The 25,975-nt window shown below is 41.2% G+C and overlaps 1 protein-coding gene across 5 annotated transcripts in view; it reads right to left on the reverse strand.

Moving 5' to 3' along the window:
• Window positions 1–25,975, reverse strand: part of LOC135496007 (calcium-dependent protein kinase C-like) — a 65,545-nt gene that overhangs the window by 8,275 nt on the left and 31,295 nt on the right. For 2 of the 5 annotated variants that reach the window (XM_064785093.1, XM_064785104.1), the window contains exons 4-16: window positions 19,257–19,365; window positions 14,628–14,756; window positions 13,743–13,905; window positions 12,857–12,883; window positions 10,860–10,874; window positions 5,519–5,759; window positions 5,063–5,200; window positions 3,954–4,127; window positions 3,095–3,186; window positions 2,645–2,707; window positions 2,285–2,423; window positions 1,759–1,947; window positions 348–488 (exon numbers count right to left, since the gene is read on the reverse strand). In XM_064785093.1, the coding sequence (XP_064641163.1) occupies window positions 348–488; window positions 1,759–1,947; window positions 2,285–2,423; window positions 2,645–2,707; window positions 3,095–3,186; window positions 3,954–4,127; window positions 5,063–5,200; window positions 5,519–5,759; window positions 10,860–10,874; window positions 12,857–12,883; window positions 13,743–13,905; window positions 14,628–14,756; window positions 19,257–19,365 (1,620 nt within the window). The remainder of the gene's footprint in view (window positions 1–347; window positions 489–1,758; window positions 1,948–2,284; window positions 2,424–2,644; window positions 2,708–3,094; window positions 3,187–3,953; window positions 4,128–5,062; window positions 5,201–5,518; window positions 5,760–10,859; window positions 10,875–12,856; window positions 12,884–13,742; window positions 13,906–14,627; window positions 14,757–19,256; window positions 19,366–25,975) is intronic. The other 3 variants (XM_064785122.1, XM_064785114.1, XM_064785125.1) reach the window with 3 other exon arrangements.

The raw sequence follows: 25,975 nt of genomic DNA on the forward strand, positions 1-25,975 counted from the left end.
GAACAGTGATGGCTGGCCAACAGAAACACTGCCAAGGCATGCCGAATGCACACCACCACCACAAATCACAAAATCCAGCATCATACATGCAAGACTCTTCCCTAAACAGACGTCACTCAATTCCTTCACACACTATTTGACAGGACTCACTCGACTGCCACTTCAGAACTAAAGACAGCCATACCCTACATGTTTACTTGTTGATCAGCCCAGACCTCTCACCAGGATACATCAATGATGTCAGGATATCTAGTTTTTGATATTCCTAGGCTGATAAAGAAATCAGAGGGAAGGTGCGTAACAGCACTTATATGACAGGAGTGAAGTTGAATCCGAGCAACACTTACAATCTTTGGTTTATAAGGCGGCTGCACTTGGCGACTTTCTATTCTCTCCCAGTCAATTCTCCTAAAGAACGCGTGATCCTTGATGTCCCGCTCGCCTGATGGTAAACAACCGAGACGCTTGGAGGGGTTTTTGGTCAGGAACTGAAACAAAGCAGGCATCGGTAGTAAGGATGGGCTTGAAACAAAGATACAAGCTGAAACAAACTAAACAAGTTAGAGCAGAAGGAAACAAGGCACTTGGGAAGGTACGATTTCACAACGTCAGAAATGTCCTATCATCCTTGTTGTTCAAATGAACACAGCATGATTTACAAGGTTGCTGTACCTGTACACTCTCTGGTATCTACTGATCCAAATGTTAAGGTCAGTGCTCAAGTGACTGTTGCTTCAGTACCTGTACACTCTCTGGTATCTACTGATCCAACTGTTAATGTCAGTGCTCAAGTGACTGTTGCTTCAGTACCTGTACACTCTCTGGTATCTACTGATCCAACTGTTAAGGTCAGTGCTCAAGTGACTGTTGCTTCAGTACCTGTACACTCTCTGGTATCTACTGATCCAACTGTTAAGGTCAGTTCTCAAGTGACTGTTGCTTCAGTACCTGTACACTCTCTAGTATCTATATACTGATCCAACTGTTAAGGTCAGTGCTCAAGTGACTGTTGCTTCAGTACCTGTACACTCTCTGGTATCTACTGATCCAACTGTTAAGGTCAGTGCTCAAGTGACTCAACTTTGGTTGCTTCAGTACCTGTACACTCTCTGGTATCTACTGATCCAACTGTTAAGGTCAGTGCTCAAGTGACTGTTGCTTCAGTACCTGTACACTCTCTGGTATCTACTGATCCAACTGTTAATGTCAGTGCTCAAGTGACTGTTGCTTCAGTACCTGTACACTCTCTGGTATCTACTGATCCAACTGTTAAGGTCAGTGCTCAAGTGACTGCTGCTTCAGTACCTGTACACTCTCTGGTATCTACTGATCCAACTGTTAAGGTCAGTGCTCAAGTGACTGTTGCTTCAGTACCTGTACACTCTCTGGTATCTACTGATCCAACTGTTAATGTCAGTGCTCAAGTGACTGTTGCTTCAGTACCTGTACACTCTCTGGTACCTACTGATCCAACTGTTAAGGTCAGTGCTCAAGTGACTGTTGCTTCAGTACCTGTACACTCTCTGGTACCTACTGATCCAACTGTTAAGGTCAGTGCATGCTCAAGTGACTGTTGCTTCAGTACCTGTACACTCTCTGGTATCTACTGATCCAACTTTTCAGTGCTCAAGTAACTGTTGCTTCAGTACTAATCAGCAGTCAGCACATCACTAGACATAGTCTTACTGTCGCAACACAATTTGACCAACCCCTTTACGAGTAGCCATTGCATTTCTAGATACGAACAATGTAACTTACCCCTTTACAAATGGCGACTGCTTCTCTTGACATGGCTTTAGGATATGATACATTGTGATCTGTGATGGATGTGAATAGTTCTTCTTCATCCTCTCCATCAAAGGGAGGCTGTCCAGCCAACATTTCATACAGCAGTACACCATATGCCCACCAGTCCACTGATTTACCGTATGGTTGATACAACACAATCTGAAGACAAATAAAATGGTCCAGGGACCATGTGCTCACCTCGGGTAATGAAATGCATGTCATTTGCAGTGGATATGGGGAGAACAGTTTCTGGCTAGTTTCATCAGTTTTGATTCCATTGAATAATATTCTTCTTCTCTGCTCAATGGCACAAAAGAAAATTACTGGTACGAACTAAGTATAGCACTTTGGTTATATAGTTGACTAAATTTCAGGGTTATTGAAGAGTGTACATGTCACATGGAGATAGGTTGAATAGCTGTAACTTTCATATCACAAGAGAAGTTTTGACTACACAACAATAAAGCAGATATTTTTAGAGAGCTGTCATAGTTACCTCAGGAGCAATGTAATCTGGAGTCCCGCAGAATGTCCTTGTGGTTTTTTCACCAAAGACGCCTTCTTTACACATTCCGAAGTCAGCGATCTTGATATGACCTTCCGCATCTAACATCACATTATCTAGTTTGAGATCCCTGAAAAGAATCACAAACATTACCAATCAGGAAAGCAATGCAGTAGTGATGCTACCCAATCAAACCATAACACAGTTGGTCACACAGATCACCATTTCCATAAAAAGTTGTTGGTTCAAATGATCTATATTTGTGTATAATGTAGGAAGAACTGATACACACCATTCCCACAATCCGTATTCTCACTGCTGAATCCTAGAATAGAATTCCTCTGTACTTACCTATATATCACACCTTTTTGATGTAAGTAAAACAGACCAATGGCGATTTCTGCAGCATAGAATCTGCAAGAGAACAGCAAATGACTTGAAAAACATTCACAGCATTTTGAAGTAATCAATGTGGGTCAAAGTTTTGTGGTTTTAGGTTAGTGCCGGTTTCACGTCTTGCTGTCCCATTTAACTTTAGAGGGTCTCACAGGCCTTGACACCAAAGATAGTCAACAAGACTGATGAAACATATGGTCTTGTCCTTGTGACAATAACTTTATGCAGTTAGGCTGGTGTTGCCAACTAAACTACCCGAAATCGCCTGAATGGTCTGTTTCAACTGGGCTTGTCCCGTCATCGGGTGAAACTTGACCCTTCCATGCATCATGTGCTGTCTTGGTAGAGCTAACACACTATCAATGACTGAATAGAGTAACTGCTAACATCAACAGTATAACTTACACAGCCACTGGTTCCTTAAATTTTCCCTCTTGTTGAATTCTGTACATCAAGTCTCCGCCGTTGACATACTCCATGACAAAATAAAGACGATCCTGAAAACATTCACATGTGTTTGACCTTTTACAAACAACGTCTACTCATGGGAAACTTATTCATCACAGTTCCCTCCCAAGATCATTCTCAATGCATCATGTGCTACACATTTCTCCAATGCTCAATATATCGTAACACAGCAGACAAAGTGATATGATTTCAACAATTCTCAAGTTCCCCTCTAAATAAAATTGGCCACTGCATAGAAATGAATTATTTATTAAGTAAGTCAAATTGCACTTTATTCATTGTTGTAAACCACATTATCTAATGGAAATCGCATGCCTCTGGGAGACAGACGGCTATGATTAATTGATATTGGTTTTTTATTGTGTTTACAGCGGCAGGATAGCGACAACTCTAAATATATCACATAAATGTGGCCAGTGGAGGCAGATGAGCAACAAAGTAATGTGAAATACACTGAAGAAGACCATTCAACTCAACATTCTAACTACGCCCAGCACATCCTATCCACGAGACCCCACTTGTATCACTGTATTGTGTAGAAGATTAAAGGACTCTTAGTAGATTCTTAGAACAGGTTGATCATACCAAGAACAGTAACACTGCTGCTTAATTTGATTGTACTGTGAATGGGCGGGACAGGTCACACATGTCATTGTGTGGCCTAGTGCACAGCCTCTGCCACTGTCTCTTGGAGAACGACTGATATTTTTCCGCTCCACCCAGAGGTTTCTGCAAGGACATAGGTGTTCTCAATTGTGATTAGTACTGTAGCTTATACGAGGATGATCTTTCTTACCATTGTTTGGAAACACGAGTGTAATTGGACTAAGAATGGCGGCTTCTTGGGCATGGCTAATACTCGCTTTTCAATCATTGTACACTCGACATCATCGTCCTGTATAATTACATCCTTCTTTAGGATTTTGATGGCGTATAGTTCGTCAGCCCCCTTTCTCTCTGCTAACATCACCTGCAAGACATGAACACTTTGTATTACATAGTAATCAAGAATATTTATCAATACTTAATGCTTGGAGCAAATCTAGGAAGTTGTAGAGAATATTACATGAAATCAGGAGAGAGATGGCACAGTGAGAGAGACCATTTTAATGAAGGATCATGTTGATAAGCTTCGCCATCTTTGACATATCACCATTAGTCCCCAGCGAGTTGGAATTATACTTCCAGGATCAATAGCTTTGCCAGACTCTTTCTACATATAAATCACACTTTAACCATGTACCATGTCTATGGGCATTACAGAAGACCATTAAAGACGATGTTTATCTCAAGATAGCAACATCCCACGAGCAACATACTGTGCAATCTAAAGGAAGTTGCTTCAACAAAAGGGCCGTCTGGTCTAAGATTACAGGAATGATGTATATTCAAGCTGCTGTACTGGAGCCGCTGAACTATCCACGTTTTCTCATTTCATGATTTCTTCCCCATAAGCTTCCAACTCACATCCAAGTGTTAAAGGCCATGTTGAGCCCAGCCCGGCATTACTGCATTGAGTAACACATTATTTTTTGACACAACATATCACGACCATGTCAATACAATCCAAACTTCCTCATGACAAAATAACATCAGCACCATTTTTTACAACATTGCACTTCTTTGTATCACAGCAGGCAATAGAATTACCATGGTTAGTCTGGACTGCGAGAATCTCTTCCCCGCACAAGAATTGATATGATTAGCATGATATGGAAGACAGAGAAATGTGTGGAACATTATTAGGCTGCTACGACGTCATGTTTTGCCACTCATTACCTGCTTGCATGCACAGCGTCATCGGCACAACATACAGGCTGTCCCAAAAAACAAAGACACAAGTGGTCAAATCACCAATTGCTGAGCTACATGAAACTTGATTACGATATGATGATACTGTCATACCTTTCCAAAGCTGCCTTTTCCAAGTACCATGAGGAAGTTAAAGTCACTAGCGCGGATTATGTCTTGCTTGCTCATGTTGCCTTGAATCACCTGCGGTTCTCGCTTCCTCTTCTCCTCTCTTGCCTCAAGGGTCGCAGCCTGTAAGGCAAGCACACAAACACAAATAACCTTCAACATTTTGATGTGATTTGTTGAAAACTTGAAGTAAGCAAAGGAGAAATGCTCCCATCAGAAAGAGAACAACACCAGGCAACCGATCTGAAAGAGCTAGTCAAAATACGCTTTGGTGGACTAATCTGAAATGTCATTTCTCTGTTGAACCTCCCCTCTCCCCCAATTTTCTGTTGAACAAAACTATCAACCAGAATGCAACGAAGAGTTAACTACAAAATATTTGTTTCTCAAAATAAGGTAACATCTGTTTTCTCAGAGGCAACCTTATCACCAATATCTTACCTCAAATTTACTCTTCATGTCCTCCACATTTGGTGTGACCTCGTCAGACTCCTCGGGGCATGGAATACTATAAAACTCGCCCTCCTCAGCACTAAGGAGCTTGTACCATCCATCCGCAGGTGTCTTCTGGATCTCAGAGATCCCAAAGGACAGCGAGCCCATGAAGTCATTGCGGGATGTTCGGTCCCAATCCCACACCTCAACTGATAAACGTTTGCTGAAGTCCTCCTCAGATACCTCTCTGGAAAAGAAAAGGGCACAAAATCAACCAAGATATTTTTCATATCGTTACAGAATGTATTTCAATCTCACCAATCCAGTCTCAAGTCTCTAGGAAGGAGGTATTAGTCATTTCACTTTAAATGAAACGGCCAGGGGCCATTGTGCTCACCGTATAGATATTTGGTGCTTTGTAATTCATCCAGATTAAGAAACATTGTACATGTATAGTATATAGGTCAAACCAAAGTCGGTATGACATGTGATGTATCGTTGCTTGGAGTAAGTACCATAAGAATATCATCAAAAACAAGTCAATAATAAACGAGATATTGCACTTTTTACCTATTTTAGTTTTGGCCTCCTGGTGGCCGAGTTGAGTACCAGATCAGATCGAAATTCGGTGTCCGAGGCTACATGACGTAGGGAGTCATGTGTATCAAATTTCAAGTTCAAAGCTTTAGTGGTTAAGAAACGTGCCATAGTTACAATCAAACGACAAATTTACGCCATTTGACCTCTGTGACCTTGAAAAGCAGGTCAGATCAAAAACTCATATGATATGTGATGTATCCTTGCTAGGAGAACCTACCATAAAAATGTTATTGAAAACGAATCACTAAAAATAAGCAAGATATTGCACTTCTTACTTTTTCCATTATGGCCCCCTGGTGGCCGAATAAAGAATCAGATCGAGCCAAAATGTGGCATCAGAGGTTATCTGATGTAGGGGGTTATATGCACCAAGTTTCAAGTTCATAGCTTTACTGGTTAAGAAACGTGCCATAGTTTACACTCTAACGGCCAATTTACGCCATATGACCTCTGTGACCTTGAAAAGTAGGTCAAATTGAAAACCCGTAAGATATGTGATGTATTCTTCCTAAGGGTACCTACCATAAAAATTTTATCGAAAACAAGTCACTTATAAGCGAGATATCACACTTTTTAGATTTCCACTTTTGGCCCCCTGGTGGCAAAGTTGAGAATCAGATCAAACTGAAATTCAGCACCAGAGGCTATGTGATATAGGGGGTTATATGTACCAAGTTTCAAGTTCATAGCTTTAGTGGTTAAGAAACGTGCCATAGTTTACACTCTAACGGCCAATTTACGCCATATGACCTCTGTGACCTTGAAAAGTAGGTCAAATTGAAAACCCGTAAGATATGTGATGTATTCTTCCTAAGGGTACCTACCATAAAAATTTTATCGAAAACAAGTCACTTATAAGCGAGATATCACACTTTTTAGATATCCACATTTGGCCCCCTGGTGGCAAAGTTGAGAATCAGATCAAACTGAAATTCAGCACCAGAGGCTATGTGATATAGGGGGTTATATGTACCAAGTTTCAAGTTCATAGCTTTAGTGGTTAAGAAACGTGCCATAGTTTACACTCTAACGGCCAATTTACGCCATATGACCTCTGTGACCTTGAAAAGTAGGTCAAATTAAAAACCCGTATGATATAAGATGTATATTTGCTATGAGTACCTACAACAAAAGTTTCATCGAAAACAAGTCACTAATAAGCGAGATATCACACTTTTTAGATATCCACATTTGGCCCCCTGGTGGCCAAGTAGAGAATCAGATCGGAGAGAAATTTAGTGTCACGGGTCATCTGACCTAGGGGGTCATGTGTACAAAGTTTTAAGTTCATAGGCCTAGCGGTTAAGAAACGTGCCACTGTTTTTGAACTAGGATACGACGGACGACGACGACGACGACGACGACGACGGACGACGACGGACGACGGACACTGCGGTATTGTATAGACTCCCCTACGGTGAGCCAAAAAGACCTTCTCATCGAACTGAGTGCTTAAGGAATAATCATGTTAGTTAGCTGATAAAAGCACCAAATTACGTCCAAATGGGTGTGTTTCAAAAAGTGACTTTTTATATTTTGGTGAAGACCACTTTTGAAAACTGCCCAAGGTAAGCCTGGAATGCCTGATGAAGGAAAGGTAAAAGGCTCTAGATGCTAGCTGACAAACCTTTCAACAATACAGTGACATTGAAAAGTAGGCCCTGGTAAAATCTGTGTATATCTATAACCATCTGTGCCACCACCAGCACCTGTTAGTCTCTAGATGTGAAACTGACTCCACACCAAAGAATCAATACTGTTGACAATCTCAGTAAGGCTATCTTGCCGGCAGTCAATATGCAGGCAAGAAGTGGAGTGATTCCTTCTCATCATCTTGAGCACTATTTGATGATCGCCGACAGGATATGACCCCAGCAATACATGTATGAACAAGGCTGAATTTCCACTGAGTCAATACAATCTTTCACTACAATGAATATGTGATGGTAATATAATGGTCCAAGTTTCTAACCTAATACAACAGTCCACATTGGATTCAGGCATCACAGATTGGCTGAAGGACACCGGGTTAGGAGCACGTCTCAGTTTTTGCAAGCAACATGTTTACTGCACATCCACAGTCAAGGAAAGGTTGCTTATGCATACATAAACATTCACACAACAGCTGCATACACCAAAGGCCCAAGTCCCGGGCCTAAAAGCCCATAATGATGTTGATAAGGAATCATAGGTGTTACATGGACGTCATGCGGAGGCCAGACATTGTACGACATATGTTTCATGCATTGCACTGATCGGCAGACCATTTTTTTTCATTGGCAAGCCAGTTGAGGGTCAGTGGGGAGTTTTTTTGTCATGATTGGTCCCTGGTTGGAGACCAAGTCGATCCTTGGACTTTTCTCCACTACTGGACAAAATCTAGCATCATCTGGCTAACTCAACCACTACAATACTTTACGAATTATCTCATTTTTTACACCCAGAAGTGTTAAATGAGTTACGACTTAACAACTAATTCTGACAATAATCCATCATCTTGCTCCAGTAATGAATTTAGCGTTAAAAATGACCAGAGGCTAATCTAATAGAGAAGTGAGAAAAGTGAGCTGCAGACGCCAGCCCATAATAACATTATCACAACAGAAGTATGATCACCAGTCATACTCTAAACCCCTTTTTTACTTCACAGTTGGTCAGTCCAGATACAAAATTTGAGCACACATCTTTCAAATACCAACTTTCTATCAAAGATGAAGGCTAAAAACTCCTTCCAAGACTCTTTGATCATTCTGCTCATGCCCATGTCTTTCTGGTAGTTGACAAGGAACGAGATTAGACAGAATAGATGGTTTGTAGTCTTTGATCGATTTTGTGATTTAGGGCAGCCGGGGGTTATATTGTTCACTGGTAGAACTTGAGCCGATAGGATCACGGACAGGACATGGTGGATCCAGGGCACCTGTTACATCCTCTCCTGCATGTGGTTTCCCCCCCTCCCCCCAGTAAAAGCCAAGCTCAATATAAGTCATGTTCTGGATCTCTTTAGCAACAGGTACATTTAGTCTACTTCAATTGCTGGACCTCAATCTACATTGGTTATCATAGCTAAACAAGGATAATTAGTCCCCTTTGTAATCCTTGATATAAGAACCTGTAGCCTCCTGTGATGGTATTAGTCCCTTGTCTAGGGACCCCATCTCTCATTCAATCAGACAAACAAACAGCAACTTCAAAGAATGCTAATTGTCAAAGACTGGAGTTGAATCGATAATGTTGCATCAGTCAAAGTCAGGAGACAGTCATACCCATTAGGGAATTAACGGTAGCAGCATGCAGGATTATCTTGAAGGTGCAGACGCCATTTGACTGATATTGAGGAGGAAATTGGAAGAAAACATTTTGGATAGAATGAGGGGCAAGGTTGGAGTTGCTGTTGACTGAGGGAGGGGGCTGTTTTGAAATGACAATGTTTTGGAGGGAATGGCCTGTGCCAGTATTGCCTTCTCATTGAAGTATTCTTTTAAGGCTGACGTTACATAGGCCTCATTCGTTCACTTCCCACATGTCACGTTCCAGCTTTACTTAACGTTCCTCGGTGAATGCACGGCCTTGTGGCATGCATTCAGTGAGGAACGAACGCATTAAGGGGAACGTGACATGTGGGAAGTGAACGAATGAGGCCTATGTAACGTCAGCCTACAGGGTATATTCCTTTGAGGTTCTTAGCTAGGGACATATACAATCGCTTTATAGTAATGAAAGAAGTAGGCCCCTAATGTAAGTTTCACAGAATAACAGTAACATTGACAACTTGGCTGAAATACAAGCAATTTCCATGTATTAGACCTTATTGAACTCAATGACTGGTCACCAATGTCTAACATACTTGACTATCAGGAAAAAGGTGTCAGTTCGGCCAAAAGGAAAAGGCCATATCTGATCGATGTTCCCCTCGTAAAAATTTCACCACTGAAATCTAAATACAATACAACACATATACAAATACATGTACGCTTCACTGTAAGCAAAGATAAATGCTGCAAAGCAATTACTACACGGAAATCAAACACTGAGTGAAAAAGCCACACAAAATGAACATTTCTTTACAAAACACCTGCTCTTGTCTTAGTTCATTTGGCATTATCTACAAATCTATATTCTCCTGAGCACAAACAGTTTAAACATGAATGTTATGGTGTTTTTGTCAATAGTTGAGTGGTTCATCCAAGTTTGCTGGTCTATTTGTTACTATGTCTGATAGGAGGCAAAACTAATGATCTTCCTCAAAAAGTGGCAAATCATGCCTTGCATCAAATGCCTTATGAGAGAACCGTTTAAAGCATGATAGACAATTTGGTAAGACCTATACTATAGAATACAGGGATCCCATGGCATAATAAGTGGCCTTAGTCTGACCACACTAGATGACAACCAAAGAAAGGCTTTAAATCAATATATCAGGAAACTGACCACCACAACCCTAAATTCCTCAGCTCGTTTGTAAATCAATGAAAGCAGGAAAGCACAATTGTGACCCACCACGACAAAGTGAGTCGCATGTCGCACAGAAGATGAGCCTAAAATGACACCAGGACATAATAGAAGAAATTGATATACTCAGATTTCATAAGAGGCAGACAATAGTGAAATGGACAACCAGTCCGTCTCAACCTGTCAAGCTCAGAGCCATATGCGACTCATTTTGCCATGGCGGGTGACAATTTACTGACAAAGCCCTGTACACCACTCCAAACATCTACAAGTACAGCAAAACATGGCCACTGACCGTTTGGAAAGCTGACTGAAAGACAATCATGGAACACAACATAAATCAACAAGACAAATATGATACATTATAAATGACATTGTGTTGATATTTTGTAGTGCAAAATACTAGATATACATGTAGTCATGATGATTGCTATTGGGTGCGGGGGGGGGGGAATAAATCCTTGTTGTAGTTTTACCACAGGTAATCATCATGTAGTGGAGATAATGAGTGCAGGTGACTGCATTGGGACTAACTCAATCTCCGATACGTTTCTTGACCAGCTAGCACAGAATCACTACCACAAGCTGGCGAGCCTGGCACATCCAAGAGTGCTACACTGATCAATTGAGAGTTAATTTTCTTATAGCCTTTCCAATCCAATCATCCCAGGAAACCCTAGATGGATGTACGATGAATGGATGGCATACAATATTAACCACACCCAATTTAATGTCTGATTAGGTGGCGAGGCTAAAACTAGATCTGCCACATGACAGATATACCACCCGCTCTTTTACTCAATGCTCTGGGGTCCTGCCATCAAATATTACATCTCTAAAGCACCCGCTTTTGCTGAGAATGCATCTGGACTCATAATACAATCCAACACAATGTTGTAGCCATCAGTTTTCTAGTTGCCACTTGGCAATCTTCTCTGACCAGTTCATTCTCTGTCCATCCTCAGAATGTCTTCCTTGATCACACTCCCCTGTTCCCAATGTATGTACCAAAAACAGGTTCAAGGCCGGTCAGGATTCATTGATGATAACTGATTGGTTTTCAGCTTGGAATAGAGCCTTAGTTTAAATGGCATTGCATTTCATTTCAATCAGGTAATTAGAATTGCTTCAAGTATATTCCCTAAGCCAGAACATCGTATCAAAGGATATGAATATGCCAAATCACACGACGTGTGGGTATTAGGAAAGAAGGCAATATCAACCTAAATAATACCCTACCAGTAATCTCACATCTCTTAACAGAACTCCCAAGACTGATGATATTCAATAACTTACAGAGACGACTCAGTAACATGATCCTTCATCAGATGGAAACAGAAATGTGGTTCTTGCTAGGAGGGGGGGGTATCTGTTTTTACTTGGATTGCCGTTCAAGTTGGATTTCTATCAGTTATATAACGAATACTGGTTCACTATCTCACAATACTAACTGACCTGCTACAAGAACTCAAGAGACCTCACTACATGTATATGACTGTAAAATCGGGTACATATTAAGCACAAGGAGAAAACATCTCAAAAAAATCTCAGACAACATTTATATCTTTTAAAAAATATTCAAAGGAAACTACAAAAATGGAGTTGATGAGCTAATCTAAAGTAAGAACTGCTACTGGCCTACGTGAACCAGGGAAAACATGTTTACAGTTCAAATCAAGATGTTGCTTTTAATCACCAACCCAGGTTTAAATAAACATTTTTTCAAAGGGATGGTTAGCTTTAACTCATGGAAAGTATATTATACATTATCAAAAACATGTTCTGATAGGTCCTGAACAGTTATGAAGTTTTTCTTCCCAGTTATAAGTCATACTGCTGTGCATGACAATCATTCAACCTGAGTACACATCTACCCAAAAGGTTCTTGAAGCTTCCAGCACTGGTCCCACTCGCCTCACTTCATAGGAATGTGAGAGAGCAGATCATCGCAAATGTGTCAACTGATCAATGCCATCTTGACAAACATGATGGGTGACAAGGGGTGCTTCAACTGTCTACAGTTGATTCGTGACAGGAAAGAAACTTCAGTAAGTGACACAATCCTTGGGCTGTCATTGTTCTAAAATAAACAAACATGAAACAACACCATATAACTGAAATGCTTCTTCAAAGTAAACAATACTGGATGACAATTGACATGCACAGCAATACAACTGATTAACTTACAAGGGTTACAATGTAAAGGGAAGAATGACAAAATAATGTTGTTATCTATGTTATACTGTGACATGTTTCACTGCGCCGAGCGGTGGCAAATATGCATACAGTTACCTGGCTTCTTGCCGCTTGGGGAGCTGACTAAACGAAGAAGGAGACATAACAGTTTAACTGGGGCGGAGATTGAATAAACCAGGGACTCGTGTTGATGTAACAGGAAGAGGATTATCCGTGAGTCATCCTCCAATCTACCGAGATTCCTTGGGAATAGAATTCTGGCAAGAGCAAGGCACTGAAAGATGTATCCGAGCTGGGGTGAAAGAACATTTGCCAGTCTTGAGAGCTTGCTTACTTCTTTTCGTATGTTGGAATAGTTAATGGAGGAGATTTGAAGGGTTCAATACTTACTTACTCAAGTAAAATATGACTGTGGGTACTCCCTACATCATGGGAGGATGTCATACTTAGGCCATCTCAAGTCCACGGCACATATGCGTCAAATTGGGTTTGCAATACTTTCCACAAGAGATTTCGAATTGTACAGATATTCAACAAAGATATCAAACATTGATGTCTTTTTATTGAGGCAATCAAACTGACTTGCGCTTAAATACTAAGGCACTTTCCACCTTTGTAACATGACAGCCAGCTGGCCAATTTCTCTCAGTCTGATAGACTGTAAGAGTGGCGCTGATTCTAGAGAGCAGGTTTCATTGATGATGACATACCAGGCTGGTCAAACAAACCAGTCAACTACCAGTAGGTAAAAAGCTGAGTTTATTTTTCTTCCCTTAGGACCAAAAAGTCTGTATTGAAGGGGAACCAGTGGGAAGGGAACTAACTAAGGCCCATTTCTTCTTTTCCAGAGTGTGCACCCATTATTTCAAATAAAGTGTCACCTAAATTTGACCCAACTTCGACTACTATTTTCACTTTCCCCTATTTTGAAATTCCAAGTGCTTCTCTCCTTCTTTCAACAGTGATCTTATCCTGCACTTACATGATGAAACTCTCCTCCCAGACTGGGTTCAAGCACGCCTTGACAACCTTGGTCTTCTTCTTCTGTTTAGATGACTCTCGTTCACTTGGTAAGATCTTGAGCTTAACGTATGGATCAGCCAGACCATTAGGGTCCATGGGATTCAGGTTTCTCGCTTCTTGAACTGAAACGCATGACATGAAAGACATTATAGAAGGAGCGACTTTGCCATTACAATACTGTTGAAATGGTAGAAGCTCCTTATCATATGTCTTGGGCTTGATGGGCATAACAATATCGACCAGGAACAAATAAGTGTGCCATTGTAATCCAGGAAAGACAGACATAAATAATCTCAATTTGTGGCCGCAATGTTGACCATGTTGTCTGGGAGATGGAGGAGTTGGGGTCCTGACATGGCCGTTCATTGAGCATAAACCTCAGCTACATGTTGACAATGTCAGCAAGCCCATTGATTACTGTCTGTACAGTGCTCCCAAAGGTATCAGAATAGCCTTTCTTCATATACTACATGTATATACAATGACTGAGCTAAGAGTTCTAATTTTGCTATAAGTTGACGTCAAGCTGATGATCACGTATGTCAGCCATTAACGTCAATACGATGTCACGACTGGGGAAGCAGGAATGACTCCATGTGTTAACGGTGATTGCAGTAGGTTACAGGAATATTGTAGCACCTAGTAATCAGTCAGTGTGTAGACAATATATCATCTCACCAACAGAAATAAAAAGTAAGTGCTGTGGATCGAGTGACATATTGCCCGACGTGCTCCAAATCATCAATGAACCAACCAGCTCCACGTCTGTTGAAAAGACAAGACGAGATCGAGGGCTGCCTTCAATATCTTGGTGTGATATGATTTGATCACTTCAGTTACTCACCATAAACATATAGCTTATTGTCCTCCAATCTGATTTTCAAGAAGATCCTACCTCGCCGCTCTGTATGGTCAATACCGCACAACTTGGGGATATTTTTATTACATCGTTTATGAACATTCATGTCACATGCTGCAAACATAAAGTTTATATATTAATGAGAACATTTTTTGACTTTGAAAATTTTTTCAGGGTTGGGTAAGGGTAAACAGAAAAAATCTCTCTTAGGCCAAACTGCATATTCGGAAACCACTACAGGCAGCCATCCACCTCGAGGTAGTTTGCTGACACTCATCTCACCCTCTGACAGCCCTCCTGGAACTAACAGGACAGTCTGACTAGCTTGATCCTAATCCTCTGCCAGGCCACTATGAGAGGTGTCAGTGTTGATGTAGTCTGTTATCAGCTACTGTGTCGACAGCTTAGCTAGACCGCTAATCCTCAGGATGATGGATCCAACAAGCAGGCAAAGGGGATTGGAATTTTTGGATGGCGAATTTTGCAATTATCGCTGGTTGAGTGACAAATGAGGAGGCTAGAAGATAAATGACCGGCTGCAGAAAGGTAGCTGGCTGGTGGTATGCTTGGCATGCTTGGGTAGACGTTTGCCACACTCTGTTGCATCCTCACTTTGAGGACTGGGAAGGGTAACTGTGATTTGATGGGACTGGGAGTGTCTTAACACATCTGTTCTGGAATACGGATGCCAAAGCAGTTCTCTTTGGCCTGCCTCGCTCCCTTTTGCCAGGGGGTGATGTCCAATGCAGTACGTAATCTTGACACCTTTGGTAAACATGGCACAAATATTATGTTACAAAAACCCTTTCAGGAGATAGAAAAATCAATGTAATTGTTGATCAATCCAAACCAAACGAAATAAGCATTCATAGACAATTATTTGTGACTCACTTCACCGAAAAATTACCATGATTACCCAAACACCCTGCGGACCTGTACCTACCCTGTGGATCTATACTCGTTATTGGCACTAGAGCATACCACAACATACTTATTGGCCCTCATAACACGGGAGGAGAACATGGATGGGTCAATGAAGCATTTCCATTCCTTAGACTTACACTCTATACGTCGACATCTTCACAACGTTCTCCCTCGAGTTTATGAGATATATCAGAAGGGCATTAACAATCTTGACTAACTTTGATCCCATTACATGGCTTAAGGCATGCACAGAAATATAACATAGCGACAGGAAAAATAAGCTTAAAACAGCTCATCAATTAGAATATGACTTTGATAATATGCTATCAGACGGGAGAGCAGTGAGTTCAGCTTCTGATATACTGTTTTAATGGATCGGAACGTCTGTAGGCATTACCTTCAACCCTCTATCAGTATTGAATATAAACCTTGCAAAGGATCAACATAAAACACCAGTACCGAGCTGATTTATTTTGTTCAAGAACGAGATACTCAGACATGTTTTGCTTAATCTTGATATTGGTAGCTTATCCATCATTTGCCATCGATCTTCATTATCCTCTATGCTGCCCCACCCTGATCCAGATTTAGAGCATTTCTATCATTAATCATGCCACAATTGGCATCATTAGAAAAAGGCAAGCGGGATATTTCACTCTTGTTATATCTATTGATTTGAAATCATCGATGCTTCTGACCATCACTGACATAAAATCATTGATTGAACAGTCATCTCGGTGTTTGATTGCTCCCTCATCATCATGGAGGAATACATCAAGTTACACCGCACTTGTTTGAATTACTCATAGACAGGGTGTCCCTAAAAGACCTCCTGATACCATCTGATCAATCTTGTGACCTGTACACCAGCTTTTGTTCTCAGGTAAGTAGTACCCCATGAGCACAAGATATCACCTTATCTGAAGCCCCAGAGAGGGGAGGTGCTCAAGCCCAACAACCATAACTGGTACAAGTGTCCACTGCTTTGCCTATATCAACTTAACCAAGTCACACCTTTACTGTCATTCAGTCAATGGTGTAATGATGTATCCCATTTCTCGAGTACCTGATCAGATATTCATCCCATGCCTCCCTACACCGCCAGCCACTTGTCCAACATGCCCTCAGGCAGCAGGTGACTCTAGGCAGACCAAGGGAACACTTTGAATGAGCCTCAGGCATCTGCCATATATACATCACCAGCCTTGTTCGATAACATTTAAGGTGTTATTGATTTGGAGACTGAGCAATGATGAGGCGGAGGGAGCTGTGTTTACAAAGATAAGCGACAGCCCCTTGTCTGTATAGACCTCAGGGAGGATGGCGGCAGGGTGGAGAGAATGACAAGTATGGAATTGTGAATGCAATAAATCACTATTTTGGCATCCTCGTGATGTTAGTTACATTTCATAACTTTCTCAACTTGTGCTTGATATTTGCACCTGTCTCTGTCGATGGAAAGTCCTCTTGCAGGCTACAGCTGTCAGAGGTTTTTTCGGCTTTCTAATTTTCGATCTTTCCAATCTGACAGATGCAAATCGACAACAACTCTGACTGAAATTACACACCCACACACCATGGTGTAGGCAAAACATTTGTACTACCACCAAAATAGCAGGTCAGAGTGTCTTAAAGCCAGCACCATTTGCCAGTTTTCACTTGAATTTATCTGTGAGATGTCCAGCATGCCAAGGGTGATGGGACCAATCCATCTATATGCAAATCATATTCATTTATGGCGAGATAGGACAGGTTATTGCGATATGAGCTTGCTAATAATATGATCGCTATCCTTAGCAACATAGCATCTCTGTGTGATAAAGTGTCATAAAGTGATTATGTCCTCATACATTTGACGTGATTGCTATCTAAAGCATTACAGGATAGGACAATGACACTTTCAATAGAGAGAAGTGCTCTGAAGCCTTCATTTTTCTGTTGGGCTCAGATCAACTTGAGCTATATAATGCTTCCCCATCATGTACCCATCTATAAGGGCATTCAAAATCCCAACCATAAACAGCAGTCTACTCAAACCAGACATGCAATCCACAACGCAAATGTTGCTTCTTTTTTAACTGCTTCCAACTCCCATGGTGCACCGGGCAGCAAACATCAAAGAATCAAAAGGCCTTTATGTCACCAAACTTAATTGGATCATATCAGCGTCACATCAACTCCACCCGGCTTGTTTACAATGTTACATCATGACAACCAATGTGGTATGTCAATGGTGCTGCCTGGCAACAACCAATTACATGATCCGTTACAAGGGATTAGACGACCCTGACCTTTGGTTTGGGATCAATGGCAGTAAATTGATGTCACACCACACTGATTAGACCATAAACATAGCAATTGATGACAGTCACCGATATCATTCATTTGCATCTCTTGTCAACATGAGCTGTTGTATCAACTGGGGAGAAGGGCAAACAGTGACACGCTTTTTCTTTCAAGGTTCTTTTCTTCTTCTTCTTCTTCCTCCATGTTTGCTCTTCGGCAGTGAATCATTCCAGTTTCCAGTACGGTAGTGTTTGATGCATTGGGTGATGGGTGAACCAGGTCAATTCTCTGTTGGTGCATCATGTGATTTCATGATCTAGGTGCCTTGACGAACACATTGGATATGATAGAAATCTTGCATGTCTGATCTGAATACCAAATGATAGATTCTGGTTGTTTAGCATGAACCACACGATCTTATCACAACTGTCAATAAAAATAGACCTAAAATAGACAGGGCAGCTCGTAGAATGACACAACACCAAACATTATGGTTTATCAATAATTCAGTGGTCTATCAATACTTCCCAGTCTGATGCCTTAAACGTCATCAAGCAGCTTTAACATGGTGGAAAATGAAACCTGAGTTGCTCAGAACTGGCAACAAGAAAGGTTTTCTGGTGTCAAATTTCAAGCTGCGACTGGGATTAGAGGAGATTTGACACCTGGTTTTTGGTTGTCAGAATAAGGCAGTTGCCACTGAGTGCAGCATGCAGAGACACCAAAATGGTTGCCCAACCCGTTGCCTAGAATTACAGCAGATAATCCGACAATGCCAAACCTTCCATCTGAGATTCAATATGTCAAAGCAGCATATCAGTAGATATTGCCAACTCAACCTCAGAGCACAGTTCTTTAAAGTACATGTGGCAGAGTGAACCTCAAGTTGATTTCCTCTGCACTGCTTCAGGTTGTATTGATTTTAGATCTGCTCAGTCCGATTACTGCTCAGCTGTCAATTCAATTTCCTCCTCTAACTCTACTAATCCCACAGTGGGCGCCATGATGGTCGAAACCATAATGCGACTTGCTGGAATTAAGAGATCTTGGCAATTAGAGAGAGTAAGGTTCCCAAACTGTCATAACTGTGATATCATATTGCCAGACAGTTGGAACTCCTACGGTCTTGCCTGTAGCCAGCAAATTATACAAATGTTGATTGCCTGAACTGGCCCCTATTATATACTACTCAAAATGGCCAAAATTGTAATATTAGTGCGAAAATCTCAGTACGTATACTTCCCAAACTGAACTGTTCTTTGCAGTTTCTCTCCAGTCACTAAAGCAGTACTGTAAAGGAAGCGTCACTGTGCAACCCATCAGTGGATCGAATCAATGGATCATCTTTTTGGATATAGCTGAAATTTCAGCTTTAAACAGAGAGAAGAAGCTTGTAATACTTACATTCACATTTGAGTCCTTGGTGCATGAGACCATAGAGTAGGGAGCCACAGTGGTCACAGAATGTTGGACTTGTATAAGAATGCACTCTGAAGCGATGTACATTTGTGGACTGAAATTAGAAGAAACAAAAAGATGATAAATACAAGAAGCCCTGCATTATCAGTGGAGAGGAGACTTGGTTCTGTAAGATTAGTTATCACACAAGGTCAACAGGTTGATGTTTTAAATCCTGGTCTTATCAATTAGCCCTCAGAAAAATGCCAGCGCATCTTGCAAGTATACCAATCACTTCCATTTCGCATAGCTATAGTGTATAAATGTATCTATAGCGTGGAAGGAACTTGTGGTTTTATGCGATGGGTGCCAACTCACATCCTCTTGGTTTGAATAGGGGTTTAGTAAAACCACTATGCCACCCTACTGATAACAACTGCATTGGTGTTGCCCATCACAAACTAAGGAAGGCTGTTAATGAATCCACTGCAATACCGGTACACTTCAAAACCTCTCTTGGTGAGATCTACCCTCATCAGGTCAGACAGCTTAGCCAGACAACTGATGGTGCAGTCAGGAAATGTGGTTGAGTAATGTGACCTGGCAGTGATGGGGCACACCTCCTCATCAGGGACAAAGCCATTACCGGATGTACACTTATTGACTGATGTGACATGACCAATGGACTGTCACGATCATGAATAGTGCAATTCGGAGAATATCTCGTTGTCAAAAACTGCTGAGAGTAAGTGGACGCAAGGCAACAAGCAAATGTGTCGACTGCTCTTCATGGCCATGAGCAGCAGTTTGAACAGTTGCCATTACTAACATTCAGTCAGCTCTCAAGTATCTCTATGTACTTTGGACATCCTGAGATAGGTTGAGAACTCATTATCTGACCATAGTTCACTTTAGACTTCCATCAGAGAGCCGGTCTCAAGAGAATCATTACCACCAAGGTAAGGCTACAGCATTAGAATCAGACTGATGAATGACGACCTGTACAAAGCATCTCATCTGGCTTGTACAATGAAAGAAATAATGGGACAGTTATTGGATAATAACGGTGACAGATCATCAATGTTGCCGTCTTATGAATGTGCCTGCCACGTCTTGAGGAGCTGTGGCCATCGGAGACTCATCCAGTGAGCTGAACATGGAAGAAGGCCTTGTCGCTTCCATATCAGGTTTGTTACATTTCTGTGAAAGTCTCTTTGAACTCAATAGGATGAGCAACCTGACCCCACATCACATTGAATGGATAGCATCTGTGGGCATCTGAACTTTCATGCTTTTATACCAAAAAATCTCACCAAACAAATATTAGAATACCTTCCAAGACAATGTCAAAACCTTGAGAATCAGGAGGAACAAGGTTGCCTTGATCGATCTTAACTTCACATTATGACATCGTAGTCATTAGGATATTTGATGAGTTCCTTCCGCTTCTCATTCCATCCAAAACGTGTCTTGCCTCCCATGATTACATACGATACACTTGGAACCAATAGTTCAAGAGGAAGAAAGAGGAGCTCATCGAGACAATCATAGTAAGAAGAAAGTGTGTCTAGGCCACAGAATAGGTGCAGTGATAAAACCAATACAAGTACATGTCATTATCTTCATCCATCAATGGAGTTGCCTCAATCATGTATTGAACTCAGCGATGACGATGATGATTATGATTGGAGGATAGCTGCAAGTCAGACTTGTCTGTTGGAGAACAGGAGGCTTCGACTCGTCAATCCTATTCTCATGTTCTCAATGATGTTGTTAGATGGGTGGGCTATTTCCTGACACAGACAGACCTAGACAGTCACGTCTATCGAAACGAAAATGGCCTTCTTCTTGGAAGGTCAGAGAAACCTATAAAATACTGCAACTTTTCCAGCTAATCTGAATATTGCCGATGCCCTGAGTCTCCTAGAACCTAATCTAATTGTATCTGGTAAAGACGGAGATGTGTGAAGCCTTACAAGCCCTTCTTCTTCTAGTCTCCGAGCTTGTGGTCATCTGCAGCCACACCTATTTTACAGACACAGGAAGACCCTCGTTTCAGATGGGAGAGAGGAATGGGGATGGGGTATCAAAGCCGTTAGTAAGTGCTTGTTGCTACCATTCCTGGTGTAGGAAACAGGAGCCACAAGGAGCCCTTAGACCAGCTGTAACTCTACCTCCTCACTGCAACATGAGAGAGAGACAAAGTAATCTGTCAAACAGGCTGGTCAAGGATGGTCTCCTCATGTTCCACAGACAGTCTACCTCTCAATGGCAGGAAAGAATTCAAGTCGGGTTGAGGGTGGCAGTGCAACATAGGGTTTCATGTGTGGTAGGCTTGAGAGTTTGTGACGGCCAAAACTTTGATACCCATACATAGAGAGAAGCAGCTTGATTGATTGATTGATCAAACTCATTACAATGTTGTGTACAGGGGTGCATTGCAGGTGACAGCCTGACTAACTAAGATTGAGCTAAACCTCACAAAGCTTTCACTCGCATCTTCTTAATGATCTGAAAGAACCTGTGCACAACCCCTGGGGACAAATTGAAGTGAAATAAATTGCCAATTTACTGTTGGTCTCATGAGCTTCAGAATCCTTTCTTATCTCATTGATTTGGTGAGTTATTACATTATCCACAGAGGCTCAGCTGATATTTTTGATGAGAGATATATTATTTATAAAGATTTGTGTTACTTCTTTGAGAAAGGTACTCAGTAGATGGTCACTCAAGACCTTACCACAAGGATAGAAGAAGGGACAAGCAGTGGCAGGTACAATATGTGGTTGCTCCAGACTTTACCACCAAACTGGAAGAAAGGGCAAGAAGGTCAAATGGTGAAATGACAACTGTTTGTATCCAATCCTCTGTTAGAGATAAAGACTTATTACTACTGTTGTAGGAGGGACAAGAAGTGTCAAATTCTTTCTTATCCACAGTTTAAGATTTGCGACATCCTTCTTTTGCGTGCCACTGGTCCAAGCTATAAGCACTTTGATAATGTTGCTGATGGTACCACCTACCAAATGAGTCACTACAGGTGCAAGACAAGCAAGGAGATGAGAGAATGTTCTGATAGGAGACATAAAGAGTCTTTATTGACAATCTCCATGTAACATGATGGCGTTATCACAGTAATTGATGGTACGTATGCATGTAAGCAATCCCATCTAATCACCATGATTTTCACACAAATGAGGCATTTAGATGCAAAAGCTTTTCATACATAACATTATACTCGTTTCAATGATAGACATCAGGTGCTTTTATAAGTGTAGTTGGAGCAAGACAAGCAAAGGATAGCAAGTAGCAACCCAAGCAGTACTGGTAAATGAGGGTGTTAAATGTCCTCATTAAGTCACACCCTGATGTCCCACATGTTCTTTGATAATGGGCGATATGAATAAAGACTAGCAAATGCTTTTACTTCAATTTTGTACAGGAAGGCCTAGTGTAAATGTACATGGAGTTATAGATAAAAGCATTTGCTAGTCTTTATTCATATCACCCAATCTCCTACATTTTCATCACATAGATGGAAGTTGAAGATTCATATATGTCCATATATAAGGTACAGGTCACGTAAGTTATAACCGACTCGTAAAATATCATTCTATTGTTATCCCTGGCATATAATCAATAACTAGGTGGCAGTGAGGCCAACATTACCATCGTCAATGGTACATGCGATAACATCATCCATCATATGACATTAATGTGTGATGGAAATCATAGAGAGTGTAGCTCTTCTGTGCGACTATTACCTTTAAAGTGGCGGAAGACATCTCAGCCAAGTGCTGGCCATCAGTCAGGGTGGCATGTGATAGAGTAATGGTATTCTATATACCCGATAAGCAGTCTAAACAATAACTTCTTGTCTTGTAAAGAACGCAAATTCAAACCCGAGACAAAACGTTACAAATACCTACATGCCATCACATCACGACTGACAAAGCAATTTCCAATTTCCAGACATATTTGTTGCATGAGCCAATTTCGCTTGTTCCACCATCTTTTTATATCGCAGAATGTCAGTTATCGTCATTTCTAATATCATCTCAACGTGAGATCAAAGGGAACATGATTATCTTGCCATAAATGCAGCTCCATATTGGAAAGAGGAGATTGCTGTCTTTTTATATCAAAAACATGATCAATCTTCCTCAAAAGAAAAACACTGTCTGGAAACCTCAAGCGCTATGTCAGTGCGATTGATCCTGATTTGATTATGTTTCTGGTCAATGAACTCTACCCTGGAGAATCAGTTCCCCAATCTTGTGCATTCAACTACTGAGCAACTTGTCCTTGAGCCTGGTAAACACCAGGGAATATTGGTCCATCATACGAAAAACAGCCAAAACATGTGCTCATTGGTAAATTCACTGAAATAACCTGTGTCCATTTGAGGTAAATTAACCATGATATAAGTTCATCAATACTTGCAATCCAAAGTATTGCAGTGCATTTTCTCTATGTCTGATGTAAATCATGTTTGAAGATCGTAATTACTAGACAAACACAACGTTATCGCTGGGAGATTCCAACAAAACCGTTTTCCAAACTCTGAGTAAACTCTGCGTCAACAAAGGCACTTGACCTCACTCATTGTCACTCCGACAAGCTGTCACTGGTACTGTCACAGTTACAAGCTATTACTACAGCTAACAAACTGGTGTTGACTCTGACAGGAAGCCAAGCCTAGCTTAACTTACTAGGCTTGAGGCAACAGCAATGTTCACTTCTTAAACAATGTCGTCAGTGATATGAATGCAACAATCTATTCCTAGCAAAGTTATAGAGGATGACAGGTTTTGTCACCTTGGTAACAAAACCATGACCCAAGGCACCAAGTCATCAGATTGGTCAAATGAATAGAGCTATCCTGGGTAGACATATCACCAATGCCGATAATATCATTTTGCTGGGAAAGTGATCATTATGGTTGTGTTAATAATGTATCAGAGGAGCCTTATAGCCTAGTGGCTAACACTGTGGCTACCAACCATAAGTGCCCAGGTTTGATTCCGTAGAGAATCAAGGATTGCCTTTCGGGATGAACCCGCATGGCTTTCAAGGAACGAAATTCGGTCACAGTTCTTTGAATGAGACGTAAAACCAAGCTTCCCTGTTTGTCTATGCCATGGCAAGAAATCCAAGTTGCATTACTGTTGGCCAATACATTAGGCAAATAGAGAAAGTTGTGCGACAAGATTATTTGATATCAGGGCAGAATGGCAATGTTCTGATTAGTTACTCTCCAGGATGACATCCTCTGGCTGATCGGAGCCAAGTTAATACTGGCCAGTACTCACCACTGGCCATACAGCTGCTGCAAGCCTCATAATCAATATAGGTAGCCGAGAGGGTCACCATCAAACACGGAATACAACTGATTATATGATAACGGTAGCGGTGATTTCTGGCCGATGGGTAGGCATACCATTATAACAGTGGCCGGCCATCCTCGAGCTATCATAGCACATCTGATTGAATGGTAAAATATGGAGCAACGACGGAGATGACTGCGTGATTATTGATGATTATGTGATTGTTGGCCATTGGGTAGTCATCCACGTATGACTTCTAGCAACTTCCTACACTAGGATTGCCTAGTACATGTCGTATACACCCAGGGTCAGTACTGGTCAGCTAAGATCACTATTGCCACCAGTTGATTTTGAAGGTCTAATTGTTTTCTGCTCCATGATAACATCTTCCCTTCCACCAGTGGGTTCCTGCATTCCATACTCGACGGACACATCAAATAAAGCAACTAGAGGAACACAGACTGGCTCGGCAGATGATACATCATCCAGTAGAAATATCCACTTGCCACTAGACGGACAATTATCTTGTTTCTGATTCCCTTGTGTACGTCAGAAAAGAAACATCAATTGAGCCACAGAAATGTCTTGATTTAAGCTATGATGGATGTGGCACAGAGTAATCCACTTGTCATTTTGATGCCACTGCATTTTGTACAGACAAACATCAACTTGAAAGAGGCTAAGGGTAGGTTTTTGAAAATGCCATTTGGACGTGAATGTGTAGTTGTACTTGTACTTTTGATGTTTCATAAGGCAAAAGTGGGTATTTCTGCAACAGAATCAGATAGCAAGCTGTCCATTAGCGCTGCAGCTTATGCTAGATATGGAAATGGAAGACCAGTAGCAGTTCGCTCAAGAGACATCTTTCTACTACCACATACCATCACCTTCTAGCATAACAGCCATAACGATTCAGTCGGCACAAAAACCCTTCAGCTTTCAATAGAAAATCTCATTATATCCGCAACTAGAGTAGATGATATGAGTGCATCCTGGGATGCTGCATTCCGCTCATCTATTATGTATCCGCAGGTTTCTTGATGAGCACATCCCACAACACGAGCTACACCAGGATAACACGGCGTGATCAGCACTGAGCTTCTCATCTTTCTGACTATAAACGATTATCTTTCAGTTCCACTTGATCATATATTCATAGATTTGTGGTTGTTTTTGGAAACATTGTCATATAAATGGTAGCAATGGGAAAGCTGCAGATGGTTAGCACCGTGGTGCATAGTTGAGTACATTTGTAATGAAAGAAAGCTTTACTGATCCAAAATGAATAGCTAATAGAACCGACAGTATGAACAGCATCATCTTGAAAGCATACCAACATCTTAGAGAAGCAAGCAAGCAAATGATTCCAAGCTCAATACAAGTTTTTTTCTTCTTCTT

Source organism: Lineus longissimus, chromosome 1, assembly GCF_910592395.1.
Source record: "Lineus longissimus chromosome 1, tnLinLong1.2, whole genome shotgun sequence".
NCBI lineage: Eukaryota > Metazoa > Nemertea > Pilidiophora > Heteronemertea > Lineidae > Lineus > Lineus longissimus.